The sequence below is a fragment of the Lygodium microphyllum genome, chromosome 9, assembly GCF_053477565.2.
Source record: "Lygodium microphyllum isolate KBCC chromosome 9, Lygodium_microphyllum_v1.1.10, whole genome shotgun sequence".
Lineage (NCBI taxonomy): Eukaryota > Viridiplantae > Streptophyta > Polypodiopsida > Schizaeales > Lygodiaceae > Lygodium > Lygodium microphyllum.
This window is the reverse complement of record NC_141143.1, coordinates 161218779-161244017: the sequence shown is the minus strand read 5'-3', so window position 1 is coordinate 161244017 and position 25239 is coordinate 161218779. Positions and strand designations below refer to the sequence as shown.

Genomic DNA, 25239 nt, shown 5'->3' with positions numbered 1-25239 from the left:
TACATAGTAGCAACCTTGCATGAGGAGTTTCCGGTACTAGCCGCAGCAGATAGGTTTTCTATGGGTTGGATGATGGAGTGCATGCGTGCATATATGTCATACAGACGATCGGATGCACGTAAGGCACTCAAGAGTGGGGATGCAAAGCCCGAGTGGCTAGACATAGACGACTGGCGTCGATTGAGGGAGGAGGCTACAGATTCTCTAGGACGTTAGAGATAGCAGCGCGAGACGGCGATGGCATGACTAGAGGCCGGAGTGGTCCATCATCTTTGGAGTGGCAGCTGCAGTACATATCTGGATGACTTTGTAAGTTTTTCTTTTATTTTGCTTGCTTATTTTTTTATAATATTCTTTGTACTAACAATGATATTTCTAACAATTACTATTTTATTTTCTTTGCAGCACTCCATTACAAATCGCGATCCAATCGGCCTTGAGACTCGATATGGAGAGAGACACGATCTCACTGCATTGATCGACCAATTGTATGGACGCAGCAGCCATGTAAGTCACTCATCTTTCTTGTTCGTAGTTACCATGTTTAATTAGAATGCATTATTGTATGGTGGACTGATGTGTAGTTGTTTCTTTTTTTGCAGAGTCCATTTGATGCTCCTTTGTGACGGGACAAGCTTTCGGATGGTGATGATCTATAGCTCGCCCTCGGATCCCTGGAGCTCACACACCCTTCTTTTTTGATCACGTGATCTGTGTAGACATTTTCTATGTAGTAGTGATATCTTGCCATGATTGTACCAGTTGCTTTCATTATGCGATCATGTATTTATTTCATGTATCAATGTTATGATTTAAGTACACTTTGTTTTTATTTACACGAGCATTGTACATAGTGCATAAACTATTTTGTATGGCCCAAATAAAGCACATAGTGCTATATGCATTTTTTTCCCTTCTTACCGTCGCTATTAGTGTCGCAAATTTACTGCACGCGTCATTATTGGCGTCGTTATTAGCGTCGCAAAGTATCATTATCAGCATCGTTATTTGCGGTGGTATCAGCGTTACTGCGTCGTTATTTACTGCACACGTCATTATTAACATTGCAAAGCATCATTATCAGCATCGTTATTTGCGTCGGTATCAGCGTTACTAATAGCGATGCAAATAGTGATGCTAATAATGACGCTAATACCGACTGTTCTATGGCGTCGCCAATAACGACGCTTTTTGCGATGCCGTGGGAAAATTTCTTTATTTACATCTTCGTCGCTTTTAATGTCGGTATAAGGCCTTATCTTGTAGTGCTCACCACATGCTAATGATATTGTCTCCATCCTCTTCAAAATAAAGAACATGCAATGGTATACATGTAAGGGGTATGATTTGCATGCTTATTGTGATACTTGCTTTAGAGTCTTAATCCTGTTTTGGATTTAGATGAAGAGATTGCTAACACTTCTTATCATTTATAAGATTGAACCTCATAAATGTCCAAGAAAGCTTTATATTTCAATTGAGAATTGACTCAAATAGAAAAGTTGTTTATGTGCTTTGAGTTTAACCATCTAGTATATACTACTTGATGTCATAAAGCTCCCATTGTTGATTGAACATCTATCTCCAGCATGTTATGAGTTATTGTCTCCCTTGTCCTACTTTTGTGATAAAGTTTCAAAGTTTTGATTTTACTTTTCAAAGGGACATGTTTCATGACAATATGTCAATGTGATAGCCTTGTATACCTTGGGAGTTTCTTGAAAATTTAGGGGCATTTGGCAATTTTCTTTGAGGGCATATTGAGAATCTCAAAATATGAGGGGCATTTTGGGATTTCTTTGTGTACTTTAAGAATACTTTGAAATATTTAAAAATGTGAGAGGTATTTTTACACTCTCCAAAAAAATTATTTAGCAAATCTCCCTTCCCATGTATGTGTCTTCCTTTGTCTCACATGTTAATATAAGATGTAATGTTGTTTCTCCCTTCTTTAATAATTGTAGACTACATGCTTGTTTCTACCTCTATTTATATTGAACAACTTTCAAAAGTACATTGTGTTTCATAAAAACATATTTTGCATGCTAGAGGGGCTAGGAATTATCTCTAATCATTGCTAGTGACAAATGGCGAGCTAAGGAACTATAAATGTATAAAGGTTTGAGTAGTTGATCTACATTGGCATTGATCATGTGATCATTTGTGACAATAGGAGGTCAAGATTGAGGGGATTGAGATTTGTTGAGATCAATCAAGAGAATCCAAGACCATGTTAGCCTAAGAGGGGCTTACTAATGACAAATGACAAAAAGTAAAGTGAGCAGCAAGATGGCCATGAAAGGCTAATCAGAAGAACATGGAAGAAGGCAAACATCAGATCTTTCAACTCAAACCTGCTCTCACACACACACACACACACACACACACACACACACACTCTCTCTCTCTCTCTCTCTCTCTCTCTCTCTCTCTCCCCCAAAAAAAGGAGTGAGTTATACATTGTAAGTTAATGTAATATTAAATCTCAAGTTCATCCAACATATCATCCCGTGGCAATTATTTTCTTAAAGATCCCAAGTAGTCATGTCTCTTCTAGTTATTTACTTATTGGAAATTTTCTCTCCTACACATTGAACGAGCAATGTTAATATTGAGCATATTGTATAGTGTGCATATTTCTTTCCCCTCCTACAACACAAATATGCTCACAAAGTCATGCTTATTTTTGGTAAGCCCTTAGAGTCAAGGCCAATCCTTGTGCAAATAGACTTTGCTTGTATTGGCAAAGGGGTCATCAAAATTCACGTGGATACAACTAACAAAAACTTTGACTTTGTAATGGCTAAAAAAAATCAACATAAAGGGAGTACCACCATTGAGAGTAAGATATACACAAGTTGATTGACTTGTGTGTGCTATTTGTTCAGATCAATGCTCCACCCCTCATATAACTAGGTAGGTAATTATAGAATCTATCTTTGTGAGCCCCCCATATGAGGAGAAGGCATTTATGAGCAACACATTCACCTAGTAGGTCCCAAATTCAACACTGGATGGTGGTTGGGTGCATGCTTCCTTACTGTGTGCTTCTGTTAGAAAGATTTGGTAGCACAAAGGAAATAGACGGGAGCAAAGGCTGTGCATATAGAAAAGAGTGGTTTTGACTCGTACCACACCTATCTATTGTAATCATCTACAATAATTAAAGTTTTTGATTATTCATATTCTTAGTTCATCACTTGCTTACAAAATTCTTGTATTTTGTTTAGCCTTATTTTCTTACACTATTAACATGACAACTCCTTATTCACACTCAAATTTCCAAGTCGACAACTGCATTTCATATTAGGTAGGGACAAGGAGGGAGAAAGCCGTATCTAAGAGAGAGAAAATGGGCAAAAGGGGATGGATTACATAAAATCAAACATGTGACCTAAGCAATAAGCAAAGGGTTGCTTAGTTCACTTTGTGAAGTACCATGAAGTCTAAAGTTAAAGTCAACAGCTCATAATGGAGGTTGCACTTACTCTGACTACGGTGACCATCACCATTCTAGCAAGTCATAATAACTTGCATGTGGCATGGTTCTAAGGGGTGCTCTATAGACTCACCAAAATCATTACTCACGTTCTACTTGTACATTGGATGATCAATGTTAAGACGCATTCTCTCTCCATGATCTTGCCTTCTCTCTCCTCATATCTAGGTGAATGCCACTCGTCGCCACAACGACCTGGGTGGGGTCCATCAAGCAGTTGCATATGTATAAGCAATACGTCCCACTCTATCACCTTGGGCACTATTGTAAGGGTAAAGTAGCATGGGGTCCTTCTTTGCCTATGTGTCAACAACACTTTGTTAGGCGAGCCACACATGCCAGGGCCCACGCCTCTTGTGCGTGCATCAGTCTCAGCTCAATACTTAGCTGAAGTCTTATAGTCTTATTCTTATAGGGTATAATCATGATTATAGGGTACAATCATGCTTGCTGGGCTCTTAAGTACTTTTACAATCCCTCCCAGGGGACAGACTCGAATCATTTGAACGTGAACAACTCGAGAGAACTCTCTCGACCATGGCACCTCGCTGGGGTGCCGGGACGTTCATCAAAATCAGCAGAGCTGCTGCGCCATCTTTGCCTGTCTCCCGGCCTTTCCAAACTCAAGCTGTTGGAGTTGACAGACAGCGCCCGACAGGACTATATGGCTACGATGTGCTGAAGTCCGCCAAAGGCTTCCAAGAGTTTGCTCAGACGGCCATTCGCAGGTGCGCATCCCCATCAAATGACCAGAGCTCAAAGAACAGAATGCAAGAGTGGAATGTAGCGGTGAATTGAACTTAATCTTACTTGTTAGCTTCTTCTTTTCATTGCGTGCCATTCTGTAGGATTTGCCCTTGGGAGTTTTGGGAAAGTTAGGTTAGCTTGGTATGTGTTGGATGCTTCCTGAAATATAGTTATAAGAGTGTGACTACGTAGTAATCTAACCGAAGGTGACGCCCCCCTAACCGTCGAAGTTAGGGCTCATAATCGTGAGGTTGTGGATTCAAGTATTGGATACATGTGCGTATATATGTGTTCATCGAGTTGGGGCTTTTTTCCACTTAAACACTTGAGTTTCCTCCTGGATTGAGGAGCAGGACTTAAGTGTGATCAAGCTTCCTTCTTCATTTGGCTTGCAAGCTATCCCCTGTATGCATGAAAGCAATGCCCAAGTGGTTCTTGTCTCGCTCTATAATGTACAAAGGAAAGGCCCCTCCCCTTGTGACTTATTTGAGGAAAAAACTTGTGATTATCTTCCTTTATGAAGCTTGTTTTGAGTAGGTTACCTCAAATGACATGGTATCGCTTCTAACAATAGGTAGTCTAGTGTGTAAAACTCCACTATTAACCACAAGGTTACGTCTTCCAGTCCCTCAAGCACTTGACATCTTAGTTGCTCCACTTCTTAGCTGGGTCACATTTGTGAGCCATTTTATTGACAAGTTACACACAAGATGTTCTTGGTTGCTTCTCCATCTAGCGTGGCTCTTGCCTCAAGGGTATTGTGTGTGTAAGTAAGCACAATCCTACAATTCCATAGTATTTACAGACCTTCGATTCTTTTGCTATAACAACCGCTCTATTTTCCATCTCTCAAAAGATGTATAATACTCAATGAATCTACTAAGAATGTGCTCAAAATATGTTATGGGAAGAATCTTTGATATTTCAGTCTCTCAAGGATATGCTTTGCCTTGCATGTGGGAGAATGAGCAATGGAAGTTGAAGAATCACAAGTCTTGAACATTGAGAAGAATGAATAGTGAAAGAGAGAAAACAAGACTCAACAATGAATAAACATGTAATGGAAACCATAATACAAGACACAAGTATATCGTACAAACTACATAGGCGATAACATGTGAGATGACCAAGAGTATCTCTAGTCTCACTTTGTCTAGATGGATGTGATCTAATACAATGAAAGTGAGGATGAGTGAATCGTATATAGGTTGCGTAACGAAATGTGAAATTGGCTTGTACATTTGATCTATCGGGCAATGAACATAAACTTACAACACACACACACACACACACACACACACACACACACACACACACACACACACGCTCGCGCACAAAATTTAGTTCAATAAAAGAAATAATTGACACAAGGAACTTGAGAGCTAGAGTACGCTTACACATTAGAGGACACTGGATTGGCCATCAAGGTGAGCATACCTTACAATATTTCTGTAATATTGAAGATGAGCCTTTACATGAACCATGTGTGGCTTGACTATGCAATCAACACGGCGATCATAGATCAATACTCTCTTTGTTAGCAATTCCTTGCCATGTCTGGTTGTTCAATGAAACAAACACACTCCAATTTCTATGTCCTTACTTCTAGGAAAAAACTCATCAGTTTCATCAAAAAGCTCACAAAAAAAAAGTCATGCAAAATAGTATTGTAAAAAGAGAGTGAGGAAAGCTAGAGAAAGAGAGAGACAATACATTTCAAAACATGAAAAGTTTATTAAGTTAGGAGGGGTGTGCCTCACAACTTAAAATCCCCCCCCCTCCCTTGTTGTTTAGATGATTTTTGAAGCTTTTAAAAATATTTGCTTTACGAAGTATGTGTTGATAGCACCAACATTTTTCTGCTTAATCATGGCCATATACAGATTCGCCATACCACCCATCAAGGCCAATTCTCTTCTGTTCTCACTTTGTGTTTTATCATACACGTGTTTATCTTTGGTGCTCGAGTATCTCTTTACAGGTGAGTGTATCTCTCACAAACGCTTTTGAGTTTTTATCGCAAGCATGTCACACTAGCTCACTTCAACCAACTCCAACTCCAAAATGGAGTGGTTGAGGGTAGGAATTGAACTATGATTAAAGCGGCATAGTTCATGCTCTTTGCAACCGAATTGTTGAAGCACATATGGTTAAGACGGTGTTGTACAGTTTGACCAACAAGCTAACTTCAATGATCCTTAGACCCCTTTGAGGCCTTTTATGGCATTTATCCTTCAATTTCCCTCCCCTGGGTCTTCGACTCTCATGCATATGTTAGCATTTGAGTCATCCCCTGGACAGGCTGCAGACTGCGCAGGTGCCACGTGGCGGCCTGCAGTGCAGTCAGACTGTTTTTAGGCATTATTTTAATGCAGCCGACCTATTTATTTTATGCCTTTTATTTTTGCTTTATATAGCAATCCTCCAGCACATTGTTTACACATTATTCAATGATTTTAGATTCTGATCTTGAGATCTGTTGGCTAAGACAGACTGTGCTCAGGCTTACGGAGATCAAGGTCATCAAGTCGGAGACATACGCAGATATTTCCTCTGTCCCCTTGTGTATTTCTGCACTCTTATACAACATACTACACCGCAGATTTTCTGCGTTTACACTATCTTCTTTTCTCTCTCTTTCTCTCTCTCTCTCTCTCCCCCTCTCTGTGTTCACTCTCTCAGTCTTTGTCCTATGCTTCCGCATCGTTGCACTCTGGCATGGTATCAGAGTGGTGAAGATGGACTGACTGAGGACTGAACCTATTTGAAGAGGAGATTTTAGCGCGACACAAGGCTGCATTTCCAGGTTTCGAGGGCGAGTGGGAGGGTTGCGCATCGGATCAAGGTTGAAGCGAGCGTGGGCGTGTGGGAAAGGAGTCTAATTGGTAAATTTGCTGCAGGTTATTGTTGTTCGAACGGGAGGAAGGTTGCGTTTGAGGCCTTCTATTGCAGATTTTACCTTTTCATCGCCTCCAGCAGGTGAAGAAGGTTTGGGCAGCGGAGGAATCAGTCCTAGAAGGCTGCGTTTTCACAGTTAGAGGGGGTTGCTTTTGTGTTTGTGCAGGTATTGCAGGTTAACATGTCTATAGAGACTGATTTGGAGTTCCAGGCGATCATGGACAGGAAGGTGCCTGTCCTATTGGCTTTTCCAACGGATCAAAAGCTTGATGGTGACAATTACTGCATCTGGCAGGTGATGATGTTGGCCATTTTAGAGTCTAATGATTTGGCGGAACTGGTGATAGAGGAGATTAATAGGCCCTTGGTGAGGGATAAGTCCAAACTCTCTTCCAATGCTCGTGCGAAGCTGACCAAGGCCTAATCTCATTGGGACAAATTGAATGCCAAGATTTGATCTTTTCTGTTTCTGTCTTGCACCACAGCCGTGATAGCTCACATTGAGCACTTGACAGTGGTTCGTGAGATATGGCTAGAGCTCGACCATATGTATAATTGGATGACCCTAATGAAGAGGGTTTCTTTGGAGGTGCAGATGCGGAATTTGTCTGTGAATAAGTCTTCTTCGCTTTGGGAACACATCAACAAGCTTTGGCAGCTTCAGATGCACGTTCAAAATGCGGGGAAGCCTATTTCCTCCGAAGGGATGGCGATCACTTTACTATCCCAGTTGCTGCCACGATTCGATACTTTTTATTCCGCTCTTATTGCTTCAGGGCGGGAGTCGACTCTTCGGTGGGAAGAGTTGGTTCCTATGGTCTTGGACTAGAAGGAACAAATGAAGGGACAGAATGCTTCCAAATCGGAAGCATTGGTTGGTCAAGCCTCTCAGAAGAAGGGGAAGGACCAAAAGAAGAAGAAGGAGGACAACAAATCCAAGAAGGACAAGGAGAAGGAATTGACTTGCCATATTTGTGGAAAGGCCGGTCACTGGAGGATACCAAGAAGAAGGACACGAAGGACTCTGGAGTGGTGGCTCACCCTCATCAGTTGCTTTTCTACACTTAGCAGTCATTGAAGACTCTATACTGACAACTTCTGATACTGTGATGACAGCTCCCTACGCTCGAGAGTGGATTGTGGACAATGGGGCCTCACGGCACACGACTCCTTCCGTTGGTGTTGCCCATTTGTGACCTTCGTGTGGGCAGATTCTCATTGGAGACAGCTCTTATGTGTCTATTGCTGTGCGGGGTGAGATGCAGCTTATTTTAGATGGACATGGTGGTATCTACACCTTTGAGATGTTGCATGTGCCAGGATTGCGGTATCATTTACTTTCGGTTCATAAGATTTGTGCTCTTGGCCTCTTGGTGGAGTTTGACAGTGATACTGTTTGAGTCCTTGATCGTGGATCGAGAAAGGTTCTCTCTACAAGGTATGAGGAGAATGGAGTCTACAAATTGAAGTCTTCTTCAGCTCTTACTTCTCTTCTTCTTACTTCTCAGTTATGGCATACTCGGTTTGGCCACTTGAACTACGAGTACCTTTGGAAGGCGTCGCAAGGGTCGTTTGTCCAAGGCTTTCCAGACATAGTGGTGGGCCATCAGTCATGTGTCTCCTGCATTCGTGGGAAATTGCATCGGGATGCGATTCCCAACAAAGCTTCTAGGAGGTCTACTTCACGCATGGAGCTTGTATCTACGGATCTTTGTGGCCCAATGAGGACTGAGTCCTTGAAGGGGAGCTTGTACTTCATGTTGATTGTAGATGACTACAACAGGATGACTTGGGCCTATTTCTTGACTTTGAAGTCGGAGGCTTTCTCTCATTTCAAGGATTGGCTTCTATTTGAGGAGAACCGTTTTGGCTGGCGATTGAAGACCTTGCATTGAGACAAGGGAGGTGAATTTATATCTAATGAGTTTGCTCGTTTTTATGCAGATAGGGGCATTTACCAGGAGTTTGCTAACACCAACACTCCCCAAGAGAATGGCATTTTGGAGCGGAAGAATCGAAGTGTGATCGAGATGGCACCCACCATGATGGAGCACCGATAGACACCTCAGTTTCTGTGGGCCGAGGTAGTGGCTACTGCAATTCATATCCTTAATCTATCTCCCACTTCGGCCGTTGACAGGATGACACCTTTTGAGACTTACTTCAGGACTAAGCTTGATGTCTCTTATTTCAAGATCTTTGGGTGTGACGCTTATGTGCACATTTCGAAGACGTAGCATAATAAGTTCGAGGTGGCTTCTTGACGACAGGTTTTTGTTGGCTATAGCTCCCAATCCCAAAGTTATCGTTTGTTTGATCCCGTTAAGTGGGATGTCTACATAAGTCGAGATGTGCGGTTTGTGGAAGTACCGACCATAGAGAAGGGTGAGGAGCATCCTGCCCTTGGAGATCTAGGGGAGAGTTGGGCTCCCGAGACAGTTTCCTTGGAGCCAGAGCCTCTTGATGGAGATTCTTCTTCGGATTCAGAGTCTTCTCTTCCACCGGCCACCCCCGAGGAGTTTTCACTGGTGGATGTTCCTGAGTCTTCAGCAGATGGAGAGCGACGGGGAGAGGTTCGTCCTCCTCCTTGTTGGACCTGTGACACACTCCGAGATTGAGAGATTGAGGGGGTACCTGAGGAGTAGGAACCGCAGGATGGACCGTGGAGGTCACGGAGGAATCGGGCACATTCTTTGGAGCTTGTCTGCTCCAACTATTGTTTACTGACCTGTGTTATGCAGGATCGAGAGCCCACTTCAGTGAAGGAGACTTTGCAGTCTGATCATTGGCGGAAGGCCATGGAAGCCGAGTTGGAGGCTATTGAGAGGAATGGCACTTGGTCTCTTGTGCCTCATTCCTCTCACAAGAAGGTGATTGGTGTCAAGTGGGTCTTCAAGACCAAGTACCTTAGCGATGGTTCTTTGGACAAGCACAAGGCTCGCCTTGTTGCTAAAGGCTTTGCTTAGTGCCCAATCATTGATTTCCATGATACTTGTGCCCCCACTGCTCGTATGGTGACTATTCGAGCTGTTCTTGCCTTGGCTAGCCATAGGAGATGGCCTGTTTATCAATTGGATGTGAAGTCGGCCTTTCTGAATGGTGACTTGCAGGAGGAGATCTATGTTGAGCAGCCTCCTGGCTTTGGATCCTCGGATGGGAAAGTTTACAGGTTGAAGAAGGCCTTGTATGGCCTCAAGCAAGCTCCGCGTGCATGGAATGAGAAGATGGACTCGTTTCTTCAGTTGACGTTGGGATATCAGTGCTCCAAGGCCGATCGGCAGCTTTATGTGCACACTTTCAAGGTTGGTCATGCGTTGTTTGTGTTGTACGTTGATGATTTGGAAGCCCACTTCACACTCAGATTCTCCCGTGATGGATGCTTCACGCTACCGTCAGTTGATTGGATCCTTGATTTGGCTTCTCAACACTCGTGTTGATCTTTGTTTTGCTGTGGGTCTTTTGGCAGGGTTCATGACGGAACCCAAACAGGTGCATTGGCAGACTGCCCTAAGGATTCTTCGGTATTTGAGAGGGACTTCTGACTTAGGGATTTCTTATCCCGCAGGTACAGATGCTTCAGATCTGGTTCTTGGAGGTTGGAGTGACTCGGATTGGGTTGGCGATGTGGACCACCGACAGTCTATAACAGGCTACTGTTTTATCTTGGGTACAGGTGTTATCTCTTGGAGTAGTAAGAAGCAGTCCACGGTAGCCCTTTCTTCTACTGAGGCGGAGTATCGGGCTGCGTCTTCCACCACATGTGAGGTTGTGTGGCTTTGGAGATTGTTGGAGGAGCTTGGCTGCCCCCAGACTCGTCCTACTCTGCTGCAATGCGACAATGAGAGTTGCATTGCCTTAGTACGGAATCCCGTATTCCATGCCCGGATGAAGCATATTGAGATTCAATATCATTTCATTCGGGAGAAGCTTCTGGATGGGACCATTGATGTGGAGTATTGCAAGATGGAGGATAATCTTGCAGATTTGTTTACGAAGGCGCTTCCCCAGGCTTTTCTTCGGCAGCATTCCCGATCCCTCAGTCTGATGCCTCGTCCAGGATTTGAGAGGGGGTGTTAGCATTTGAGTCATCCCCTGCACAGGCTGCAGACTGGGCAGGTGCCACGTGGCAGCATGCAGTGCAGTCAGATTGTTTTTAGGCATTATTTTATTGCAGCAGCTGACTTGTTTATTTTATGCCTTTTATTTCTGCTTTATATAGCAGTCCTCCAGCACATTGTTTACACATTATTTAGTGATTTCAGATTTTGATCTTGAGATCTGTTGGGTGATACAGACTGTGCTCAGGCTGACGGAGATCAGGGTCATCAAGTCGGAGACACACGTAGATATTTCCTCTGCCCCCTTGTGTATTTCTGCACTCTTACACAACATACTATACCACAGATTTTCTGCGTTTACACTGTCTCCTTTTCTCTCTCTCTCTCTCTCTCTCTCCTCTCTGTTTTCACTCTCAGTGTCCTACACTTCCGCATCACTGCACTCTGACATACATACACATTGGACAACAAACAAGGTAAACTCCAGCCCTAACTTAAGCTTTTGCAAAATGGGATGCAAAATGTAGTGGTGCCACTTGAGCGGTGCCCTCATGTGGGAATCATTCACTTGCCCAAGCACCTTTTGAATGCTTGCATTTGTTGGAGAAAGGGAGATTCAATGCACTTTGGTAGACACTAGAACCCGTGTGGTTTATACACATCTCTCCATGCTATGAACATCTACTTTCATTGAAGAAAGGGCGATTCGATGCACTCTAGTGATTGCCATAACCTGTGTGGTTTGTATGCATCTTTTAATGCTTTGTGGATCCATGGCTCATTTCTTCATTTGTTCACACCTTTAACATCAACATGATGAGAAAAGGGGGCGTAATGATTTTCCCTTCCACCTTTGGGTAGCAAGAGGGTGCAACTTCTTCTCTTGGTGCTTGCAAGATTTGGTCATTATTTTCATGTACTCTCTTCTTAGCATCATTTTCTGTTTGCATCTCGATGCCACCCAAATACCCAAATACAACCAATACAACCCATGACATATACCCCTGCTAACACCCTCTTTCAGATCATGGGCGACAAATACAATGAAATATATAATGATGGGGAAACAAGCAGCCCCTAGGAACCATCACCATGTGAAACCAGTCTTGCTCCTTGGAAACAGTGGTAATGACTTGATTAACCAACAATTACAGCAAGCATAAAATTCACATAAACTGAAAATGCAAATGTTACCACTTAATGTTGGACATTGGACAGCCCGTTAAATAGTTAGGGCCTTTGTGTTTTTGTTAGTGTTCCAACATAGGGGAGCCATTAAATGACAAAATGAAGAGAGAAGCAAAGAAAAGGTATGAGAGATTACCTAGGGCATTGATGGTCAATGTGCCCCAAAACCAAAGGTTCAATAGTTCAAGCAAGAAGTTTCGACACACAAACAAGAAATAGGAACAAACTGAAGAAGGTGTAGCGCAAATCAGACAACCAACATGTGAACCCCTCTCTTAAGCAAAATGGAAAAAGAATAAAAAGAAATACGAACAGCTGAAAAGAATGTAGCCTTGGCCTTAGTGACATCAAAAGAGACAAAAACAAGGTCAACAGGCTGATCGCCAGAGCTGGCAAGACAAGGTCAATGAGTTACAATCAAATCACGAAGAGCTGGAAACATAAAAGAAGGGTAAACATTGCTGCAAGTGAGACAAAAGGTCAACGAAAGCTGAAAAAGAAGATCATGATAGCAAACACAATGGTTCAGTAGTCAGAAATCAGTTTACAGCAACCAGAATGTTGGAAGTAATCGCCACCAGATGCCACATCAGCAACAGCAGGTCGTCCAACATAGACAGAGTATCAGCAGCTAAACACTGAAGAGAAATGTTGGGACCAGCAAACACATCCTATAGCAGATTTGTCACTGCATGAACAGCAAAAACATGCGCACTAGAACCAAGTTCTTGGTCTATCTACTACCATGTGAGAAAGAGAAACAGATGCAAAAGCAAGAGAAATGCCAACTACTGAACACTGAAAGAGATCAACAAGAAAGTAAGAACATAAAAACTCAATGAATGAAAAAATAGGCAAAGCACACAAGCTATGGCGACCAACAAAGTGCCTCTAATGAATGCAAGTGTACAATGAATGAAGGAAGGTGAGGAGGCACCTATAAATAGGCCAAGGAACAAGACCTGAGACAATTGAATGGAGCATAAATGTTGCTCAACTGCCCACTTTGGCACCTACCCAAATGCCCAAATATAACTAATACAACAAGGGAGGGTGGATTGAAACCAATCCAAAGTCCAAGTACTCAAGTATCAATCTGTTGATCAGCTTCATCAAAATGTCATGTGTTTCTTGGATGAAGGTGTGAACTTAGAGTGAATATTACCTTGCCCCACATCCTCTCTAGTGAAATGGTAACGAACTCCAATACGCTTTTTTTTGTTGTTGAAAATAGAGTTGCCAACTAGTGCAATGGCACTTTGGTTTTGTTGCAAAAAAGATCGGAGACATCTTGGCCGGCTAAATCCATGAATCCTATGGGATCCAAATGGTGTTGCTCGTGGATACATGTTCGAACAACTACCAACATTGCCTCCTCTAGTCTACCTAGGGCACGTATGTTATAGTGAATCACTACATTTTGACAATGAGTTGGAGGTGCATTTGTTAGGCCAAAGCTTAAAGATTGGCGGACCAATAGAGTGCCTCTAGTGCTTGAAGACATACTAGTCTTAGTGTGTGATTGAAACAAGTTCAAAGCTTGATTGGAAAAACAAAGGTGAAGAGTTACTCAAAGATAGTGAACACTAAAGAATGAGTAATGAATGAATAGGATGCTCAATGCAGTAAACACACAATGCAGAGTGAGTACAAAACCTCGAACTCCCATGTCTTTGAATGGACTAGGGCAGAGATGAGCCGGAGAGTAACTCTTGTGAAAATAGATGAACATAGAGCTGAAGAGTAACTCAAAGACGATGAACATTGAAAAAATGAAAAATAAATGAATAGGATACTCAATGCAGTAAACACACTATGCAGAGTGAATACAAAACCTCGAACTCTTGTGTCTCAGAATGGACTAGGGCAGAGATGAGTTGGCGAGTGTGACATACTCTTAAGTAGATCGAAGGATCCCAAGTTGCAGCATGCATCCCTAGAAGATGGGCAGTAGGCAGAAGAGGGACATAATGATCCAGATGGCAGTAGTATGCTGAAAACGCAGCCTGCTGCATGCTTTGTAGATATTGACGACTGATGGAGTGCAGAGATCAGCTGCATAGGGATGACCTGCACTGTAAAATGTAGCTTGCAGAGGCAAGGAACTACTGCAAACTGCTCCCAAATCCCGATGGGATGAAAACAGGTTGCCTACAGCTGTAAATGGGGCATGCACATGTGTCAAGGCTGATAGAGAAGAGCTGGGCGATGGCTTGCTGCACCACAAACTGAGGTATCCACCAATGGAGGGGTGTAGACAGTAGTTGTGGATGATGGCATCAGCTGATGGAGGGGTCTGCAAAAACAAGGATGGGCTGAGTTCAGGCAGCCTTCTCTTTATAGAAGTGGATCCTCCCAAAATTAGAGTTTTGTCTTATGGAATGTAGACACTCTCTAGGAAAGTTTGGTAATTTAATGTAAAGTTTAGTAGTTTACTGTTTTGGGGCTGTTTCAAAGAGCTAATTGAATATTTTCAGTTTGTAATGCATTTTTGAGCTCAACATCACCACCATTGTCAGTCCTTGTTGTCCTTGTATTGATACCCATTTAATTAGTCACTAATCTCACCTATGCAATAAAGCATGGGATACCTCAGATTTTCGTTTACGAAATAGACCACATATAGTGAGAATAAGCATCCAAGACAAGGAAATAGTAGTGAGAACCATTTAAGGATGCTGTGAAAGAATGAGTTTGCTTTTAGTGCAATTCCAAGTGCACCCATCCCACCCCCTTTTCTCTCATTTAATTTTTTGTTGATCCTATGCACATTGTGGGTATCATTCCTATCGTTTAGCTGCGTGCTACAATGATGGGGGTTTTCCTCCTAAGCCATGCATCCCAAGGAGCTCAAACACAACAATATCCATCTTGAGCATATCAAGCCCCTCAGATTTCTCATGGCCTCACAGTTTGCTACTCCTATGAGGCAATTGCTTTGTTTTTGGTCAAAATATTGGAGTGTCTATGTTGAGTACATTGGTGATCCACAAAGTGTCCAATTATGTTTTGCCTCTCACACATCCCCCACCTCACTCCTCATCCGCATTGTGCTGCTATGTGGAGAATGCATTTCATGAAAAGACTCATTCCAATGGGTCAAATTTTATGGTGGAGTCTAACCCGATGCAGCATGTATTGGATTCTCAATACTTATGAGATGTTGTTCGAGGATACGAACCCCAACTTGGTCCTGAATGGTCTTCATATAAGGTAGTCTACTTTTGGAAGAACCACAATGCTACAGTCATAGCTGAGTTGATGTAGGGTCTTGTGCCTAGATTCGATCCCCAATTCCAACATTTTGACCTTGCATCTGAGCGTTCAACACATTTGACTGAGTGTAGGCGGCTTGTGATGGTGCCCATGTCCACCATGAGCTTTAGGAGTTCAAGGTAATTGAGGACAACTTGAAAGTCAAGTTGGTGGAGTATTGGCCTTTATTGGTGGTGGACACATGTCCAAAGATCTCCTACAAAAGGACATGACTTGGGCATTCCCACTGCATCTCTCAGCATTATTGTCCATCGTGCAGGTTGCTGCCCTCTTTATCAGCCCTCCGTCAGCCCCAAACAGTTATCACCAGCCCTCCTTCCATCACAAACAGGCATTGCCATCATTGAGCTGCTGCATTTGCTTCCTGACTGCTCTACGTGCCATTGCCAGCCTGCCATGTCATCATCCTCATGCACATAGGTGGAACTGCTGCTGTTTGGATGACAGCCTGCCATCGCCAGCAGACTGAGGCCAGAAGACTGCTGTCCAGAGCTCTAGAAGGCTGCCTTTCCTGCATCAAAGGTGTTGCTGCTTGCTTTGACCGTTTCCAGAGACTGCCACATCATGAACACTGCTGCATTTTTGCTGTTTCTACATCTCTGTGTAACAAGGTAACAGTCTCTCGATGTCACACAGGTGGACAGCCTCTTTGTTTGGGATCCATCTTGGGTATGACACACTTCTTGCCACATCATCAACACTGCTGCATTTTTGCTGTTTCTACATCTCTGTGCAACAAGGCAGCACATCGAGAGCCACATCATCAATACTGCTGCATTTTTTCTGTTTCTACATCTCTGTGCAACAAGGCAGCACTCTCTCGATGTCACACAGGTGGACAGCCTCTGTCTTTGGGATCTGTTTTGGGTATGACACTCTCAGATCTGTTCTTGGCATCTCCAACACCTCTCTCAGCTCACCTCTGCCCAGTCCTCTAGACACAAAGGTTTGAGGCCCCTTTGTACCATTCTCACTTTTATGCACTCTTCTTGAGTGAGCATCGTTGAATTGTGTGTGTCATACACTCTCTGTTTTTGTCAGTTTGCCCCATCATTTCCTTACAACATGGTTTCTCAAGAGTTTAGGAGTTTTTCCACTTCTTGCTGCCATTGCTTGAACACTTAAGCAGGTGATGGAGCTGTTTGGATCTCATGGTGGTTTGATTAATAGCGTTCCCATGGAAGACAGAATCCAACAAGTCTCCTTGAAGAGATTGACCTTCTCTGCTTGAAGGGTGGACCTAGAGGCTTGAAAAGGAAATATGGGTCTGATTGTGAAATTCCTTGATGTGTGTGAGAGAATTGACACAAGGCTATATTTATGGTACATGACTATATTCAAGCTCTTCATGTAGATTGCTTGTGCAACAATTTATTTAATTTCTAAACTACATATGACTGGTGATGCATTGCATACTGTGTTTTAACTTTTTCCCTTCTGCTTTTTTGAGCATGCTATATGTAATTGTTATATAATAAGCCCCTGACTTATAACAAAGTGCATGATCTCTAACTGAGACTTTGAACAACAAACAAGTCCAAGAATCATGATCTTATAGCGGCAGGGAACAGGGCAGAGACAGTTATAGAAGTTTGGTTTCTTGTATGGCAGCATTTAAGCACATCAGACGTAACACTTTGTCTCAGAGATTTTCTTGTTTTTGCCTGCTTTCTTCATAGTCCCATTATTATCCTATCCCCTGGACATGATCTGCCTACCAGGTTTTGAGCAGTGCTTTCAAGTAGCCAGATCACCTTTGCATGGGCCACAAGAATTTACTCCCTGATCTTCAAGTGGAACTCCAGAATCTGATGCTAGAGATTCTGGAGGATTGGCTCTTTGCTATACCATTGGCAGTGTAAGTTATGTTTTGCATGCACAGATATTGCTACGGCTGGGTCTGTAAAAAATTCATTGCGGCAACTGCCCTTATTTTCAAATGAAAACTACGAGGAAATAACACAGGACTGATTGCCAGTACGATGTGTAGCGTGTTGATTGTTTTTTTAGCTAGTTTCCAGTTCCAGTTTTTGTCATTGCAGTTTCTAGACCTTCACTTTCAAACTTCTCCTAAAGCTTGTGTGGTATGCCTTTGTTTTGCTTTGACATACATCATGGCTTTCCATTGTTCATGTTGTGGGATCTCATGCTGTAAACTTTGAATGCTGTGTCAGATCAGAGGAATTGATTGATATGATTAGACAAACACCCCCTTCAATGGATACAGTACGCCTTTTTGATGACCTCTCAGATACTGTAAGAGACTCAATATTCTGTTTGTCATTGCATAAAGTCTAAACCAACATAACTTGTAACCTCTGGTAGGATTAAGAGCATCATTTTCCAGATGATGGAATGGTAATAGCACGAGTTTTCAGAAAATATTGAAATCATCAAGACTATACACCTAAATAATGTGTAACTGGTCTCTTCAATATTATGGACTTGAAGTTGCATTTGCTAAAAATGGGACAGATCATGAATAAAATCTCGTATTTTTGTCAAGCAATTTCTGCATCAGATGATAGTCTAGTTATACAACTTCTGGCCACTTAAGGATGCTGGCTTGCTGTATTTTTGGAGCAGATATGTGCAGTGGTAGATTCCGCTGAACTTTGCCGGAACACTCATCCAGATTTGTAAGTTCCATATAATTTAGTAGACTGTCAGTGCATGTTGCATCCTGTACTTCAATTAGAATGTTTGGTGAACCTGGATGTAACAATAAGTGTCCAAGATTCTCTCCTACGATTTATATATATTGAGTTACAGTTCTCACGTGGCGGCAGTTTTACCACAACTTCCTCAAGTCTTGTGAAACGTTCTTTCCCTATGTGTGTTATACCAGTTGGTTACTATTGTGATAAAGAGCAACTTGAGGGTTTTATCTGCCCACAGATAAGTGCAATGTCTTACCAAAATGTAGCTTTTCTTAGGTCTTTATTTGTCATTGGTATGGCCATGTGTGGATATGCTTTAGCCCTAGACAAGAGTTCATATTATTGTGCATCAAATTCTATCAGGCTTTGCTATATTAAATTGGGCTTTCTGCTGAAGAGAAATGCTCTTTCTATAGATGTCACTTTTTCAAACAGTTTAGCCATTCTGTGTTTGGCTTGACAATTTATTTAATAAGCAAGCTGGTTTATTTGTTGAAAAGAGGATTGAAGCAGTTGATATTTGAAGTTTTGTTTTTATTCGTTTATTTGTATGGCTTGATCTACTTGTGCAAACCAGAAGAATGTGCCTGCTTTGAAGTGAGTTTGAATTAGTGTAATTGCTATTCTAAATGGATCATGCTAACTTAATTGAAACACCAGCTTTAACTAGTGTTGTGTCCATGCTGCAAAGACAAAGTAAATTGCAATGTGCATGTTAAATTACTTGAAAAACAGTGCGAATCCTGGGCGATTTAAACTTTGCTTGTGTGCTTTTTTGAGTTAACTGCTTACTGTTCGAACACACCATAAATGTATGTGTTGTCTTTTTGTGAGTTTCTGACATAAGTAAGCTTTCAATATTGATTCAGGGAGTATGTACAAGAGGCTAGCCAGGCTTCCATGAAACTGTACGAGTATCTTCATGTGAGTTTCATGGTCCTGCATTTCACGGTTTTCAATTTGGTGGAGCGTACTTGTAACCATACATGTTTGAAACCTGGGTTCAGTTTTTCCTATTCACTATGTTGAACCCAAGATTTTCATGCCAAAAATTCATACAAGCATTTAAGTATCTCTAAAAATCTGATATTGGCTCTTATATGCATACATCCTTTTAGCTATATTTTAACTGAGCATTTTGCAATCCTGACTGTGAAAGACAAAAGTTAAAGATGGCAAAACTTTGCTCTCATCAAAGGGCAAAGGTTCAAATTGAAGTATAATACCGCCCAAGAGCTGCTTTACAATAAGTATTGAGCAGTTATTAAAAATATTAACATTCCTAAATGAGGCACTTTTCCTCTTCCATGGTTGCTTGACCCTTAGAAAAAGGTTTTATGTACTCTTCATCATAGTAACACCTATATATGATAAGCTGTGCAAGCACCTTTGACACATGAGGAAGGACCAGATAGTCCCTTGTTTTGTTAGAACCAACTCATTGAAACAATTTGCACATTGTGAGTCCAATTCACGTTAACTATAGTGTCATCATCTGATGGCTGTTGAACATGCATATGGTGATCGAGAAGTTTGATAGCTTGAGATGGCTCCCATACTGGCTGAATGGTGGAGATCTCCTTCCTGCATCAGAATCTGCTTTTATAGATCTGTCATCCATCAAAACCACAGTGAACTTGAAATTGTACGAGATGTGCATCCTCAGGTGGATCATTTTTAGCCACATTAGAGAGAGAGAGAGAGAGAGAGAGAGAGAGAGAGAGAGAGAGAGAGCACATGCCACCAGGAGGCATGAATAACCGTATTACCATGAACTTTTCAATGAAAAATTTTGCAATGTCTGACCAAAGATGACTTTGTACACATAACATCTGCAAAAGGGCCAACCTCAAGGCTTTCATATGCAAATTAACATCCAACAAAGTTACTCCTCCCATTCGTTTAGGCGTAGTCACATGCTGCCACGAAATCCAAACCTGACCCAACCAGTTCCCCATCTTTTTCCACAACATAAACCTGATAGGCTGAACTAGTTCCAAAAGGAACTTCTTAGTCCAGGGAAACAATGGCAAAAAAAACGATATCATACTGATCATAATACTTTGAGCAACTTTCAGTCTGACATGTAAAAGCCAACTTTGAGATTTCTAGTACATGAACTTGTCATGAATCCGAGAGGCCATCTGAGAGTACCACCGGGAAGAGTCAAGCAAACTATCTCGCCTTGTTCAGCCAACTTATCCAACAATGAGAGCATCGGGTGAGCGACCAAAGCAAACAACAAAGGGCTGAGAGGGCAGCCTTGCCTAAGAGATCGAGATAAGGTAATTTTTTCCGTGATCCCTTCATTAAGAGCAATATGAGCCACAGCTCCCTAACCAATAGTGTCAATAAGAGAAACCATGCGAGGGCCAAATCCCATTGTAGACAATAATTGCGGCAAAAAAGGCCAGTTAACGTGATCAAATGCCTTCTCAATATCAAACTGAAGCATAACTACTTGCTGTCCTGAAGCTTTAGCATAGTCAATTCCTAGTTGAACATTCAAGATGTTATGCATGATATTCTGACCTTTAATGAAACCATATTGGCATGGATGAACCAGGTGCGGAAAAACTTTCTGCAATTTTATATAATGAACCCATAACGGAAATAGGTCTCCATTGTTTCAAAGAGGTTGGGGAGGAAACCTTGGGCAACAACCGAATGAGAGCAATCTTCCAATCGAATAGCATGATACCATAGTTCCACACTTGTTGACACAGGTGAGTCAATGGGTCTTTAAGTTGCTGCACATTAGCTGAAAACAGCTCATTAGGAAGCCCATCCCAGCCAAGGCTTTTCCTTCGGGGTAGATGGGATAGCACTTCTTTCACTTCATCTTCTGAAATATCCGCCTCCATTAAGTCCACCCATTCTGGTTTGACTTGGTTGCTTACCAACCCGCAAATATATCTCCTTTCTCATTTGATTGCATCCTAGCGGGAGATCTTACATTTTTCAGTTTGGCGCCCTCTTGAGATTTGCAAGGAGGCGAATTCACTGCAAGGAGAGGTCTTGGCCTCCTCTAGGTTGTTGGATTGGCCGGACAAAGACTTGACAGATCTGGTGTTTTATTTCTCGCATGTGGCTCTCGGCGACTCACCTTTGGATAACATCCCGGTCATGGATTATGGGAAAGTTGCCCTCCGTGCCTTCTTTGCATTCTGATTAATCCTGCCTGTTCCAGTTCCTTAGATGGACTGCCTTGTGGCATATTTGGCGTACTCGGAATGCCTTTATTTTTGATTCGGTCTTGGGCATCCACGGTCATGTGGCTCGTATTCGAGGTTTAGTGCTATGGCAGATTTCTTCTATGATATCAGTTGACTTGGTTGTTCCTGACATTGCTGCCCCCTCGCTGGCTATTGTTTGCTCTACACCAGTAGTGTGATTTTCTCTTTGTGATAAAGTCCTGATAGTCTTTTGTCACTTTCCCTGATGACCTGATGGTCTGATGTAACAGAAAGTAAGAGATATAGAGAGAATGCTAGCGTGTGTTAGAGTGCAGCAATGCGGAAGCGTAGGACAAAGACTGAGAGAGAGTGAACACATAGAGAAGAGAGAGAGAGAGAAAAGGAGAGTGTAAATGCAGAAAATTTGCGGTGTAGTATGCTGTATAAGAGTGCAGAAATACACAAGGGGGCAGAGGAAATATTTGTATATGTCTCTGACTTGATGACCTCGATCTTTGTCAGCCCGAGCACAATCTGTCTCAGCCACCAACAGATCTCAAGATCAGAATCTGAAATCACTGAATAATGTACCAACAATGTGCTAGAGGACTGCTATGTAAAGCAGAAATAAAAGGCATAAAATAAACAGGTTGGCTGCATCCGGACTGCAATAAAATAATGCCAAAAAAACTGTTCGACTGCACTGCAGGCTGCCACGTGGCACCTTCGCAGTCTGTTAATGTGGCTGGCTGCTGACGTGGCACTGTACTCTGTTTGCTGTTGACGTGGCTCTGTAATTTGTCTGCTGTACCAAACCCTAACTGTGTAGAAACCCTAACACAGCCTGTCCAGGGGATGACTCAAATGCTAACATGCCTCCGATTTGGAAGCATTGTGTCCCTTCAATTGTTCCTCCTGGTCCAAGACCATAGGAACCAACTCTTCCCATCGAAGAGTCGACTCCCGCCCTGATGTAATAAAAGCGGAATAAAAAGTACCAAATCGTGGCGGCAACTGGGATAGTAAAGCGATCGCCATGTCTTCGGAGGAAATAGGCTTCCCTGCATTTTGAACCTGCATCTAGATGTATTTCCGAAGCGAAGAAGACTTATTCACGGACAAAGTCCTCATGTGCACCTCCAAAGAAACCCTCTTCATCAGGGTCATCTAGTTTTACATTTGGTCGAGCTCCAGTCATATCTCACGAGCCACTGCCAAGTGCTTGATATGAGCTATCACGGCTGTGGTGCAAGACAGAAACAGAAAAGATCGAATCCTAGCATTTGGTTTGTCCAAATGAGACTGGGCCTTGGTGAACTCCGCACGAGCATTGGAAGAGAGTTTGGACTTATCCCTCATTGAGGGCTTGTTAATCTTCTCCATCACTAGTTCTGCCAAATCATAAGACTCTAAAATGGCCAACATCATCACTCGCCAGATGCGGTAATTGTCACCATCAAGCTTTTGATATGATGGAAGAGCCGGTAGGATAGGCACCTTCCTATCTATGATCGCCTGGAACTCCAAATCAGTCTCTGTAGACATGTTAACCTGCAATACCTGCACAAACGCAAAAGCAGCCCCCTCTGACTGTGAAAACGCAGCCTTCTAGGACTGATTCCTCTGCTGCCCAAACCTTCTTCACCTGCCGAAGGCGATGAAAAGGTAAAATCTGCAATGGAAGGCCTTAAACACAGCCGTCCTCCCCTTCGAACAGCAATAACTTGTAGCAAATTCACCGATTAGACTCCTTTCCCACACACCCACGCTCGCTTCAGCCTTGGTCCGATGCGCAGCCCTCTCGCTTGCCCTCGAATCTTGGAAATGTAGCCTTGTGTCGTGCTGAAATCTCCTCTTCAGATAGGTTCAGCCCTCAATAAGCCCATCTTCATTGCTCTGATACCATGTCAGAGAGTGCAATGATGCGGAAGCGTAGGACAAAGACTGAGAGAGAGTAAACACAGAGAGGAGAGAGAGAGAGAGAGAAAAGGAGATTGTGTAAACACAGAAAATCTGCGGTGTAGTATGCTGTATAAGAGTGCAGAAATAGACAAGGGGGCAGAGGAAATATTTGCGTATGTCTCCGACTTGATGACCTCGATCTCCGTCAGCTCGAGCACAGTCTGTCTCAGCCAACAGATCTCAAGATCAGAATCTGAAATCACTGAATAATGTACCAACAATGTGCTGGAGGACTGCTATATAAAGCAGAAATAAAAGGCATAAAATAAATAGGTCGGTGGTCGGCTGCATTAAATGCAGCTGACTGCAATAAAATAATGCCAAAAAAACTGTCCGACTGCACTGCAGGCTGCCACGTGGCACCTGCGCAGTCTGCTGATGTGGCTGGCTGCTGACGTGGCACTGTACTCTGTCTGCTGCTGACGTGGCTCTGTAATCTGTCTGCTGTACCAAACCCTAACTGTGCAGAAGCCCTAATACAGCCTGTCCAGGGGATGACTCAAATGCTAACAGCGTGATGGTCTGATGTAAATATTTACTACTTAATTCAATTATCTTCACAAAAAAATAAAGAGAGATTAACATCTACAAAAGGCCAGATTGGCTTATGAGACCAAATTGTTATGTTTGAGAAGTTAGCGAAGTTCCCATATCCCAAAAAAGCTGTCATCTAATGCGACCAACTAAATGGAGAATAAACACTGAACAATACATAGCTAATGACTATAAAATGATGTCTAAGCTAGATACAATGTGAAACTACTCAGGAGGCACTCATCCCAGGATGTCTCTCATGGGTCTATCTAGTGTAGAGAGGCTGAAGAGGGGAGGTAGGGTCCCTCCGTGGCAGTGTAGTATCCTTTGTATTTGCAGCAGATGATGCCTCTTGTGAGGGCATGGACTAGCTAGGCATGGGCGATGGGGCTTTGCACCTCTTTGTGGTCGTATCTAGGATAGTCCCCTATGTCGGGGTCTTGGTCAGGAACAATGAGGGCTGTGCAGTGGAGGGAGTAGTTGATGCTCTCTGTAGAACTCTGTAAGTGCATGCTAGTGTGTGGCTTTGTGTCTTTGCTGTTGGGCACATAAGTGGTGCTCTCTGTGGTAGTGTAGCTCTAGTAAGAAGAGCCGGATACATCTCTGATCTTGGAAATCCATAACCTTGGATAGTGGTCCAAATCCCTCTCTAAACAAGCAATGGAAGTACCCTCAAATCTTGTAGTATACTAGCCATCTGCATAAGTAGTGCTCCTCCATCTTTGGCTCGAGTTGAAAAAGATGGCAAATCTTGTCCTTTGGGGGAAGGGAGTCTGCTTGTATCTACCAGTCTTGATTTGGAGCTGGTGTGAGGATCTACGGAGCTGTCCCATGGTGCATCATACACCATGAGGTAGGTGTCCATGCTTGTATCTTGCGTGGACAACAAAGCCATCGGGTGATGTGTGTAGAAGATGCTTCTGATAGAAAGCCATCTTCATCCTCAGATCCCTAGTAGGTGCCACCAATGTCGTGGTTGTGTGTATTTGAATAATGTCCATCCTGATGATGCGGCTGAGCTCTGAGTGAGAGCAAGCTGTACTTTGGTGGTGGGAGGTGATCCATATGTAATCCATGTAATTGTAACCACGTCTTTGTTTGGGCATACAAGCACTTAGTATCCCCCTGTATTACTAGCTATCTAGATGACTTTGGTGTGAGTAGGGAGCACCTCGGCAAGGTCCAGAGCCTATTTAGAAAATTCAACATGTAGAAGAAGGCTTCTACCACTATGGGTGGTT

At 42.8% G+C, this 25239-nt stretch overlaps 1 protein-coding gene across 3 annotated transcripts in view; it reads left to right on the top strand.

The window, feature by feature from the left end:
- The first annotated feature begins 3951 nt into the window (after positions 1-3951).
- The window catches only part of LOC148031806 (Zincin-like metalloproteases family protein), a 164119-nt gene continuing 142831 nt past the window's right edge, over positions 3952-25239 (top strand). Inside the window, exons 1-4 of one of the 3 annotated variants that reach the window (XM_087685476.1) lie at positions 3952-4227; positions 17841-17922; positions 18253-18305; positions 19196-19250. In XM_087685476.1, the coding sequence (XP_087541602.1) occupies positions 4037-4227; positions 17841-17922; positions 18253-18305; positions 19196-19250 (381 nt within the window). In that variant the 5' untranslated portion in view covers positions 3952-4036. The remainder of the gene's footprint in view (positions 4228-17840; positions 17923-18252; positions 18306-19195; positions 19251-25239) is intronic. The other 2 variants (XM_087685474.1, XM_087685475.1) reach the window with 2 other exon arrangements.